At 44.1% G+C, this 12057-nt stretch overlaps 1 protein-coding gene across 5 annotated transcripts; it reads left to right on the top strand.

Annotated features, from left to right (window-relative positions):
- The first annotated feature begins 465 nt into the window (after nucleotides 1–465).
- Nucleotides 466–6611, top strand: LOC127308702 (uncharacterized). Of its 5 annotated transcripts, none has more exons than XM_051339601.2 (14): nucleotides 466–779; nucleotides 1683–1843; nucleotides 3074–3324; nucleotides 3454–3508; nucleotides 3823–3950; nucleotides 4040–4193; nucleotides 4300–4543; nucleotides 4624–4705; nucleotides 4794–4860; nucleotides 4968–5025; nucleotides 5101–5182; nucleotides 5360–5623; nucleotides 5711–5884; nucleotides 6034–6611. In XM_051339601.2, the coding sequence occupies exons 2-14, from the start codon at nucleotides 1729–1731 to the stop codon at nucleotides 6373–6375; spliced, it is 2016 nt and encodes a 671-aa protein (XP_051195561.1). In that variant the 5' UTR covers nucleotides 466–779; nucleotides 1683–1728; the 3' UTR covers nucleotides 6376–6611. The 5 variants fall into 5 exon arrangements, with proteins under 5 accessions (XP_051195561.1, XP_051195562.1, XP_051195563.1 ...); XM_051339602.2 differs by having other exon boundaries at nucleotides 467–779; nucleotides 4971–5025; nucleotides 6031–6611; XM_051339603.2 differs by having other exon boundaries at nucleotides 468–779; nucleotides 1738–1843; nucleotides 6031–6611.
- Nucleotides 6612–12057: the final 5446 nt, after the last annotated feature.

Genomic DNA, 12057 nt, shown 5'->3' with positions numbered 1-12057 from the left:
TCTCATGCTTGCTCCTCCCATGGTAGTCACAACACCTTGGGTCTGGCGGTGATGAACTGCCTTCTAGTCTCGATGGAGTGGTGTTTTCGAGGGGAATTGGCGCCATGGAGAGTGTGGGCATGGCCCCATGGTGTTGTCGGTGTTGTATGGTTTTTGTCCGTTTTTGCTCTAGTTAACTGGACACCTTCTTCGTACTTTTAGGTTTGTTAAAGAAAGAATGATTATCAATTGATTGTTGGATTTTCGCAAAAAAAAAGGCTACTTTAGTACAAATTATGGATCTAATGGGGTATTATTATTGCAGCTGCAGCAATAAAAGGAAATATTTAAAGCGCAAGATAGGAACAGAAGGAGGCAGATCACCAGGCGCCAATCACCACCGTCCGTCCGTCCGTCCCCTGTACACACGCAGTACATGTGAAGAGAGAGAGAGAGGGTGGAGGAGTCCAGGGTTGCAGCTTTCCGTTTATGCCCACGCCACCGCTAAAAGGGAGCGACGTCGTCGTCGTCTCGCCCGTCCCTCGCATTTACCACTCTCCTCTTCTACTCTTCCTCCTCGATACGAGCAGAGCAAAGCAACCACCTTCCTCCGTCCAACAGGAGATCGGTTTCTACTCCCGTCGCTTTCCTCTACATCTGCTTCCTCCGCTTTGCGCCTCTGCTCTCGTCGCTCTTCATCTTCTTCCTCCTGCCGCCGGCGCCGCCCGCTGCCGCCGCTGCTGCTGGGAGGATTCAGGATTCAGCTCGAGGAGGGAGGGCGGCCGTCGGCGCGATGGGAGGTGAATATATACATGTTAAACTTTGGAGGATTTGATGAGGTCCGGCTGTTGCGTTCTTGATGTGTTTCGTTTCTTTCCTGATTATAATGGTTGGAGTTTCCATTGTTTTCTCCGGGTTTCTGACTGGAGAGGTTAATTGCACTTGATTGCGTCCGTGTTTTTTGTCTGTCGATTCCAGTTCATATCTTTGGTTGGTGTTTCTCTCTCTTATCGGCATTAATTTGGAAATAACTTACGTTTAGTTCTGGAGGATACTACTGTAGATTAGGTGTCCATGGCCCTGAGAGTTATCATCACCATCAACGGCCCCATCACATTTCTTCTTCTTCTTCTAGTATAGTACTTAATAAATGAGTTAATTCTAAAACGGGGCCAAAATCTCACTAGAGGAGGAATTGATCAGAGATTTCTGGCGTTAATTGGGATCTGGATAAAGTGAAGGTTCTTCCCCGATGCAAACGTATTCCTCTTTCTGGGATTCCTGGGGCTAGCCAAAGATCCACCCAATCCAATCCAAGCATGGTTTCGTTTTCAGGCAACGCAAAAGAAAGAATTCCTTGCTCCACCACCTTTCCCTCAACGCATCCGATCCCTTCCTCTGCATCCATCATCATAGGAGCAAGCAGGTCGCTCTGTTTTTTTTATCCAGACCTTTTCTGATGGCGCCTTCCTTTCCTTTGCTTCCATTGCGGTGGTACTGCTCACCTCTGGATGCTTGTCGCCTTGCCTCAGTCAGTCCTACTTTCTCTCTCTATCTCTCTATATCTATCTCTCCCATAAAGAAAAAGAAAACAAAGTTGCTGTTCACTCGCTTTGCTCTCCTTCTCCTCCCCCTTTAAAGCCTCCTCAGGCTCCTCTCCCTCTGTTCATGTTTTGTGATGAATGCATTGGCTCTCTGTCTAGGTTTGAGGAGGGATATTTGAGCTGACTTTCTGGGTGACCTTTTCGGATGGTGGAGATGGAGGATGAGGAGAAGAGGAAGCCGCTGGTGGTTGGGCTCACGAGAAGGCACGTGATACGGAGCTCACCTTCGTCCCCTGCCGCTGATTCCCCTGCTGCTCTAGGTATGTGTGTGTGCTGTTCCCGGCTTCCTCCAATGGCATCTGCCTCTCTCTACTGGGTCCAGAATCACAGGATTGGTTACAGTGAACCAACAAACTGCTGCCTGCTTTCTCTCTCATCTTCCCCAAAATACCCCTTATCTTTATCTGATACACCCTGTAAAGAACAATCTCTCTCTATCTCCTGGTGCTTTTTTTTTGTTTCTTTCTTCTGCTCTGTCCTGGGGTGGTAGAGTCATACTACTGGGGAATTCTGCGATTGGGTTTAAGGTTCTTTTCTTGGGAAATTAGCCTCCTTTTTTTTTTGTTTAGTGAGCAGCATATAGAGACTATAGCGCCTTTCTTGAAAATCATTGTCTAGAGACTATAGCAGCATGTAGTACTATGGAGTACCAGCTAACTACTGATTAATAAATGGTAATCAAATTCTCCTCTGTTTTGTCCAGACAGTGGATATTTCTAATTTATACATTCTAAAAGTAACAACAAATACGAGGGAAATTTAACCTTTCATCTGGGTTTTCTGATGGGAAATAAATGGAGTCTACATAGTTCTTTTTTTAGATGCGTCTAAATAATATTGAGAAAAAAGTCCGGGGTCCAACCTCCTTTTCCAAAAAGTTTTTGAGGAAAAGCATTTTTCTTCCGTCAGGCCTCCGGCCACAAGCCCACAAGAAACATTTTTTTTCTGCCATTTTGTGCTGAAGGTTTGGTATCTGTTCTGCATTTTGGTTTTGGATGGTTCGATTAGGTGAAGCTCTCTTTCGTGAAGAAATCTGGTGGTGCTTGTGTGGCTTGGGTTGTAACGCTTGTCACCTACTGCATGCCGACGTGTAGATAGATATGTGCACACGTAGGCACGCAAGCCTTAAGCCTCCCTGTCTGTCGTCCTTTCCACAACAGAAATGGCCTTTGTGGAGTGACACAACATAAATGGAAGTAGATAACATGTGCAGGATTTATTGTTTTCCTCCTACTTTCTGAAACTCTGAAGAAAATTGTTATCTTCCCCTACTTTGCATCCTATCTCCCTTCGCCGGTGACGATTCCAAAATGATTTTCCCCTGTTGTTTTTATTTAAGTATTACAGCTCTGACTGTTCTTCTCGACCATGTGGACTTCTTTTAACCACTCCTCCAAGTACGGGCGTACGGCAGTGCACATGTTGCTTGACAACGGATGCTCATCAACTAAGCTTTCTGATATGGATTTCCCTCTGAACATTGTTTCCAGATAGCAACAGAAACGAGAGCGAGGGTGGCGATCACATCGCCGAATTCAGGCGTAAGAAGGGGAAAAAGCCTAAGGCGCCCCTGAAGTGGAGATCAACCAACAGCGACATGAACAACCGCAATGGCGGGGAGACGGAACGTTCCGACAGAGACCGTGGCCAAGATGATACCATCCTCTCCTCGCTGGCTGCAGCTGGTAGTAGCTTCAGCGGTCTGATTAGCAGTAGGAAGACAGTGAGGACCCTCGGAAAGGTGACGCCTTGTTTTGCCTTCTCTGAAGTTCATTCAATCATTTATTCCTAAACAACAAAAAGTTTCAATCATTTATTTCCTGTTCTTTATGCACGTCTTGATTTATTTTTTCATTTTGTGAATTCAAAGGTGGCTGAGGGCTGTGATGCTGCGGACCCACCGGTTCCTAGGAAATTAAGATCAGGTACTAATCACTGCATTTGCTGTCTCATAAAGCTGGGAACAGGGACAGCTTTGTCCTTTTCCCTTTCCATCTTTACCTATTGATTTGTAGATTGCATAGGACCATCTGCGGCTAATGGTTTACAGATATGATGCCTAATCAACAATGCTAGTGTTTTCATATGCAGAAATAGTAATACATTACATTTTCAATATAGGATAGTATTTAACATCAAATCTAACTTAGCTGGTCAGTGATAAGGTCTGTACTTTCTTTCTAAAAACTCTGGTAGATCTCTGAATCTGAATTTTGTATTCCGGGTCTTCTACTTTCAGCCATAAATAAGCGCACCGGTCGAAATGCTTCTTCATCACCGCGGCATGCAAAGAAGAGACGCCATCTTTCAGCTATCAGCGCTCAGATTTTTCTCATGGATCACGAAACAAGAACCAGTGAGACCACGGTATGTATTTTATGCTTCAAAACTTCTCTTCATTTTTTTCATGGCGCAAGGTGGAAACATGGAAGTAAACTATGGGTTCTTTCTTGCAGACATCAAACTCCTTCACACAGGAGGAGGAAGTGCTTGCTGATACTTTGCTTGCACTGTCCCAAAACCCCCATGTTTGTGAGGCAACTGCAGCAGAAATGAGAACGGGAGAAGATATCTCAAGCGTAAATATTGCCTCGACATCTTGCTCAGAAGGTTCATATGCACCCTGTCTTACTTGTGCTGCATCATATTAATCATAAAGATAGTACATTTTCAATCATATGCTGCATCTATAATTTGGGTGTGGTTACTCCTACAGGAGCTATGAAGGAGGATAAGAAATTGATAGTATCGCCAACTGATGATGACGAAGCTATTATTCGGCCTGCCCCCGTAGATCAACAAGTGGAAGAAAATGGCAGTGTTCCACAAAAAAATCCTGATTTAAATGCTCCCCACAACAGCATAATTCTACATTTTTCAAAAGATGGGCAAATACAGGACCTTTCTTTGGGGCTTGACACGATTTTGTCAAGTCCATCTACAGTCTCCTCCAATAACAGGTAGGGATCGCTGTTGTATGTCCTCAGTATATCCCTCGTCCTATGGTTGAAGTATATCTCATGTTTATTTCTGTTTGCAGTGCCCGGAAGCAGCCGAAACTACAATTTAATGGTAGTCTAAGTCTTGCTAATCCGACAAAGTCTGAGGCTCCTCACTGGCTGGTATTGCTTTGCTGCTCCCTGAGAGCACTGCTGTTACTTCCATTTAGTCCCAATTTAACATTAGTTCTCACAATATGATTTTGTACAGGTGAAATGCAGTAAACCTGGTTTTGCGGTACATGATGGGACAAAAGATGATAATAACAGTGTCCAAGGTAATCCTAGTTTCGGAATGCCATCACAATTTGTTTAAGACACCGTTCTACCAAAATGCTGGTGGTGTTGTGGTTACTTCTTAGCTAATCTGTTGTTACTTCATTAGAAGTTATGCCTCCGGTCCGGACTCCGCTACCTTGTACGTCGAAAGCATATTCCACAAAGTAACTTCCTATCTTTGAACTTCACATATTGATCTTAGCTGTTAAAAACATAGTTAATGTATGTCTCTTTTCCAGTCTCTCTTCAAGCACGTCAGGGGCACTATCAAAACCTGCCACCGAAACTTCTAAAGCTATTGCAAGTGAAAATAATCCAAAGGTCAGTATCTTATCTATACTGCTTTTCTCGAAAGCATTTACCTCTTTTACTCATTTTTTTATATTTATTTTCTTATTGGATATATGGGAAAATTATCGCCAAGCCGACTGCTAAACTTATACTGAATACTTACCCTTATGAGCACTGAGTTGACAAATATAGCTCTTTCATCTACAGCTTTCCCTTTCTAAAACTGGTGAACCAACAAAGACATGGAAAAAAAGTATTACTCATGTCTATGTGAGTCATCTCATCCAAGCGCATTTAGACAAAGAAAAGGCGTCACAAAACCTAGTAAAACCCGAAGAAAGTTCACGCAGCTGCATGTTGACGACGTCAAGCAGCTCCACCATGAATAAGAACAAGGCGCATTTTGATGCAAGACACCCGGTTCAGCAATCTCTTGGGTTTCGCGATGTGGCTGCTGGTCGGCAGAAAATGGTGAGCATGACTGCCCTTCAGCTGGCTGCCACCTATATTTCTTCTGTAATTCTTTCTTCACATGTCTAAGTGGCTTGTTTGTTTCAGGTTGGTAGTAATAATCTCAACATGGCCACTTCAGCGGGATTCTCAGGGGCACAGTATGTTCAGTATCTACATCATCCCCAGATGATCGTCCACCGCGGTCCGACGCCGTATCCGTATCCACATCATCTCCCTTGTAGCAGAGGGAACATAGCGCCTACATTGACAGTTCAGCAGGTTCTTCCTCTTTGCACACTGTTTCCCAACTTGTTTAGTTAACAATTATAATGTAGACAAATGCACTCATCCAATTCATGATCACAGTAACTTTTGTCATACCTTAAAAGGAGTCTTACTAGATCTTCTTTACCTTTGCCGAGCAGCAGATGCAGCAGTACATGTGCAACCCGGGCTACGCACCCCACCCCGGCCAGCAGGCGATCCCTTCTACCATGAAGCTCCAGCAGTTCGCGCCAACTCCGCAGCAGGAGCAGCAGATGTGGCAGTTCCATTTCGCCCAGTATCACCAACCAAGGCCAGCAGAAGGTGGCGTGCCGGTGTCGTGGCAGAACAGCAGGCTCCAGGACATATCATCCTCCTCCCAGCGACCGATGCTGGCGCCCCGTCCTCCCCCAGCCATGATGCCGCCGCCACAGGTGGAGCTCCTCTGCGCACCATACCAGGGTGGCGGCGGTGGCAGACGACCGCCGCAGCTCAGGCTGATCTAGTGCAATTAACTGGCAAAAGTGCTATGAAAAATGAAACAAAACCAAATTTCCTGGCGTCTGATGACAAAGGATGGTTCTGAAAATATTACAAGGGGTGAGTGAGTGAGTGGGTGGCTAATTTAAAGCCGTTTAATACTGAATGGGTGGCTATCGGAGTAAAGGGAACAAACAAAAGTGTGATTAGTATAATTTGCAGCGCAGCTGCATTATTCATTAGCCTTTCTGAATTTTCGGTATTCTGGTCTATCATACTTCTTTAATTTTTAGATAGAAATAAAATCCTATAGTAGCTTCTCCCTGTATGTAACTGTTTTGATACATGCATAATGATGAAAATAGGCAAACTTTCATAAAAATTGTTATGTTTAAATGTTGTTTGGTCCGGTTCAGGCTTGATGTTGTCATTAGGAGCTTCGGCTCGAGCTATCTGTAATCCCTACTTTATAAAGGTATGCGTTTACCCACAAAAAGCAAAAAAAAAGATGATAGATATACACAAAGGTACCATTTTGCAAATACCAGAACAGATTTCTTGCTATTAACCGCATGCTAGATTGTGTAGTTGCTTCTACCTGCACCGAGCTACCGACGACGTCCGTACACCTATCGGGAGAGAATAGCAACACCCTCATAGGAGGCCGAGATCCGAGTGTCCATTGGAGAGAGCCGCAGGTAGTGGCAAAACCAATGCCACGGTGGCCGCCTTGCGCACGGCTACGAGAGAACACTATCGTCGATGAAAGGAGAAGAGATGATTTTGTAAGGGAGTGTGGCCAATTAGGTATTTTGGACAATTAGGGAATTAAAAAAAAACTAGCCTCATACAACATGTATTACAATGTCACAAAATTGTAGATTCAAATTGACAACACAACTCAAGGAAAAAAAAAGATAAATTATATCGTGAATTTTACTATCAGATTTGAAGTTGACATTATTTACAGCATGTTTCGTCTTTTTTTTTATCAAGTTGTGGATCGAATTACATTTTCAAACCGTGTAGGATGGTAAATATGTATCATTTATATTCCATAATGTTTTCGCCCACGAAAATCACGCCCAGGTATATAAACTAGAATTAGGCAAACAGAAGTATAATGGCCTATGTGGATTGCATGATTAAGAAACGCAGGAATAGGAGAACCACGTGGATACAAAAAACACGTGCATGTGCAAAACAGAGGATTGTAAAATACTGTACACGAAAACTGCATAATAGTTGTTTGTATGTAACATAGGAAAAATACCATATCCTACTACTTGAGTCTACAAAAAAGGTTGTTGTGCATGCTCAAATTCCTATGAAATTGGTCACAAGAATCCGATCCTTGGGGATTTAAGCCATTGCTTTGATCCAAAGTCAATTCATAGGCCATAGGAAAAAATCATAATGATTTGAATCCTAAAACAAACTATGAAATTCTTACAATCTAAAGTGGGCTTAAAGCATAAGATGTAGGCCTAAGATGGGCAAGGTCAAGACAACGAGTAGGAGTAGCACACGAGACGATCAAAGGATTGGGAAGGGCAAAGGTGAAGACAGGATGTTTTGGATAATGTTCTACAATTTTGCTATCTTATTTTTAACAAAAATAAACATAATACGCTACGAGCCATGCATTATAGATCCACATATGTATCACATGCCCCTCATAGTCGTTGTTGCGGACATTAGAACATGCATTATTGTGAATATGTGTCTCCCTTGTACTGCTTAAAGTTTCAAAAAGATTTTGGACAATGTGGTATATTTGTGTATAAAATCGAAACCCAGATGCTTAAGTTATGGTCATTCTCGTTTTACTGGCTGACCGTTTTTAGGGGTCGGATAATCCGGCCCCTAAATTATCCGGCCTAATGAATAATACGTCCAATAACCAGGCCAAATATCCGCCACCCTACTAGGGCGTCTCGCTTAAGGTCCTTAGCCGTTTTTCGGGGGCCGGATTTTTGCAATAATCTGGCCCCGGATAATGTAACATCCCTGTTTTGCTAAACATAATTAGGAGTTGTTTTGTGCATCATGAGCATCATGTAATTTGCATTAAGAAAAATTTCCAAATAAATTTATATAAAATGGAAACCCTAAGGTGTGCCATTTCTCTCTCTTTTGAAATGCCCTCAAAATCTTTCAATAAATCAAGATAAACTCCCATGGCATTTATGCTATGTTGAAGAGACATGGGTTCTTTGAAATTCTCTTAAAATAGTTTGTCAAATTCTATTCAAAACCAGGGTTTGAAATTTGAAATGGAAAACATGAATTTAAATCCAGAAAAATAAATAGAGGGAGAAACCCTCTCTCTCTCTTCCCTGGGCCAACAACCCATCTCCTTCCCTCCCTTACGTCTCATGCGCAGCCCAGACAGCAGCCCACCTTGGCCCAGCAGCAACAAACCAGCCCAGCAGAAACCCAGGGGGTTTTCCACAAAATCGCCGTCTTCCCCGCGGCTCCAAGCAGCTGCCTGGCAGCGCTGCGGCCGCCCGATGGCGCCGGCGGCCAGGATCGTCGCCGCCGCCCGCCGACGACTACATAAATCGCTCCCCGCCCCTCCAAACCCTAGACCCCCACAGTTTCCCCCTCTCATGCGCCTTTCCGCGAGAAACCCTAACCGTACCCGAAGGTGCTGCCGGTCGCCGCCGTCGATTCACGCCGTCTCCGACCACCCCAAGCGCTGGCGACCACCGCAACGCGCTCAGGGTGAGGTCCTCGTTCTCCTCGTGCCCGCATCCCCTCCTCTTTCCCCCTGTATCGCCGCCTCCACATGCAACCGGGCCGCGCCGCCGCAGATGCTCGCCGCCGGCCACGCTCCGGCATCCAATAAGTGGCGGATCCACCACCGTTGGTTTCCCCTCGGTCGTGCGCGTCCAACGCACCCACGCGCGAGACCCCTCGAGGCCGGCATCGTCGAGGCCGTGCCCGACATGGCCGCAGATGCTCGCGCTGACGTCACCATGACGTCAGCGTGACGCAGTAACTCATTTTCTTATTTTCCAGAAATTGATTAAAATGGATAAAACTTGTTTAATTCAATAACTATTTCATTTTAATTCAGAAAAAGGTGTATAATATATCAAAATCTTCAGAAAAATGAGATCTACACTGTAGTATCAAAAGCATGCATTGTTAAACAACTTTGAACCCTGTCCTTAATAGAAGAACAAATGAACCCTTTTCTTTAATATGCGGGGTTTATGGAATTGCAAAGTATTATGCATTCCAACCCTATTTAAATTGATGAGCATGTTATAGGATCACTTTCATTACTATTAACATGTCATATCATCATCCTTGTATGCGCATTACATCAATGCCATGTGTTGATTGTTGATCTACCTTTCCGGTATTTGCTTCTTCGCGATCGATAAAGCACGTGCCCGAGACGATGAAGATCGACAACGACGGAGATCAATAATTGTCCATCAGCGAACAAGTCAAGCATGGGATCTTCGAAGATTCCATATTTCTTTGTCAGGGACAAAGGCAAGCCCTAGCCTGGTTCATATATGATTTCGAAATGCTTTTACTCTGGTTCCTACATATTGCATACGATTCAACTGTCTTTTATCGATAGGTAGAGTTACCCTATCTATTGCCTAGTAGATTCCATGAGTCACATAGTTTGCGCGTTACCTGGTCATATGCATTGCATTTTGCTTGGGGGTTAAAGGTACATAACAGGCAGGTAAGCGTGGTCGTGGTGGCTGGAGGTTGCGGCCTCTGGGGAAACCCACCTCGGCTCACATCGTTAAGGACCGACTTCGGGACTTGACCCGTTACGGCGGAACAATCCTTAGCGCGTGACTCATGGTCTCGGCGACAGCAAGGTAAAGGTCGTGGTCAACCACCCTCTGCCGGCTTTCCAAGGAAGAGAGCTAATGTTCTGGCACTAAGAATCGGTTGGCACGTGTGGGTAAAGTTGTGCACCCCTGCAGGGTTAAATCTTTTCGAAAAGCCGTGTCCACGGTTACGGACGACTTGGGAATTGATTCTGTGATCATAGAGAACATGAACCTAATCGTAAAACTTGGCAAACAATGTGTGTTTACGGATACCTTCTCCGGGTGTTGAGGGGGTGATCCGAGGATAGTGGTTCGAGCTGATGAAGTTTGGTGGATACAATATGATGATCAATAGAGATAGATATGTCGCTCTCTTATCTCCTTTTAAAGGTTCTGAGTAGTCGAGCTTCTCCTCTCCCTTGTCTTATAAAGGAAAACTGGCTTTACGCAAAAGAAGCTCCACAGAAAGCCCGCATACCCGCTTTGCTAAAAGGTTGTACTAAGTCTTGCTGAGTCCCTGTACTCAGCTTTGCATGCTTTTGTTTCAGAAGAAGTCGCTCCAACAGATGGTGGTTTCTAGTCGACATCGACGAGTAGCTTGGGGTTCCCAGGTGGCAGCCTGGAATCTATGGGCTAGGACGTCGCCGTTATGCTCCTGGCCTCTTAGGCCTTTTGCTATCTTGCTATGTCTAATAGCATAACTTCGCTTCTGTTGATTGATGTATGTCAGGTCAGTGACCTCTGCTTGTAATACTTTGGTTCTTCGCTCAGTTATGAGCTTATATTACTTCTTGGAGTCGTAGAGTCACTATTGTGTTACCGATTCTCTCATTGTAGTCTCTCGAGCTCTAGGTTAGCCTTATGTCAGATGAAGATCTGGTATTTGTCTAACCATGATCCCGGGGGTGCCACAGGTTTTGGTATCAGAGCAGGACTGCCTGTAGGAAACCCTTTCTACTGGTCGATGTTGAGTCTAGTGTTTGTGAAAACTATTTGAAAGCTAAAAATATTTGCGAAAATATGATTAGGCATCTTTTTACTCCTTATCTGGTATCGCTCTAATTCTAAGGTGCCTTACCTTGTGTTGATTTGAAAGTTTTTCTGTCTCTTCTGGTCTTTCAAACTTAGGTCCCTCAAGGGCAAGTCATTTCTAAACCAGTTGACCTAGTGTAGAGTTCTCTAGAGTTGTGTGTGTTCTTTGCTTCCTCTTTGTTTTGTTTTGTTTTAATAGAGAGATCTCCTTCCATCATGATCTTCTAATTTGTGGGTTCCACATCATTCTGTTCTAGGCTTCGAGGTTTCCTTTCACCTTGTTTGTCTCCTTCTTATTTGTTTGGGTAGTTTGGAGGCTATGCATTGCTTCTAGATGCTACACCGTGATTACTATATCGTAGTGTCCTTTGTGTCACTTGGTAGTAGTTACTCCTTTCTCGAGTTTTAACCCTTGGATTTGAACCGAAGGTCCCCGATTGTGCTGCATTCTAGTATATGAATCTCAGTACATGAAGCTGGCCTTTAACCCAAGATCCATTCCATAAATCACCGGTGTTAATGTTCATACATTACATCGGGATGGCTAAATCCACATCAAGCTATTTCCAAGCTTGTGGATATTATAGTGTTGAACTGCGGCAATAAATATCTTTTCCATCCACTAGCTATCGCAGAAGTTCTTTTATAGAATCAAATGGATCACGACAAGAATTCTCTTTGTGAGTCTCGCATCTATGTCTGTGACTCTGCCACACCTCCCTTTTTAGCATGAGTTTCATGAAAGTGTTATCTTATGTATCTACATCTCAGGAATTCTGATCCTGATCATGTTCCTCCTCTTTAGTTGCTCTCCGACCTTTGTCTGCTAGTTAGCAGCCAAGTTGTAAATGTGCATTGGTGTTCTCT

Source organism: Lolium perenne, chromosome 6 (assembly GCF_019359855.2).
Source record: "Lolium perenne isolate Kyuss_39 chromosome 6, Kyuss_2.0, whole genome shotgun sequence".
Taxonomy (NCBI): Eukaryota; Viridiplantae; Streptophyta; class Magnoliopsida; order Poales; family Poaceae; genus Lolium; species Lolium perenne.
The sequence above is the reverse complement of the archived record's forward strand: the minus strand, read 5'-3'. Positions and strand labels throughout refer to the sequence as shown.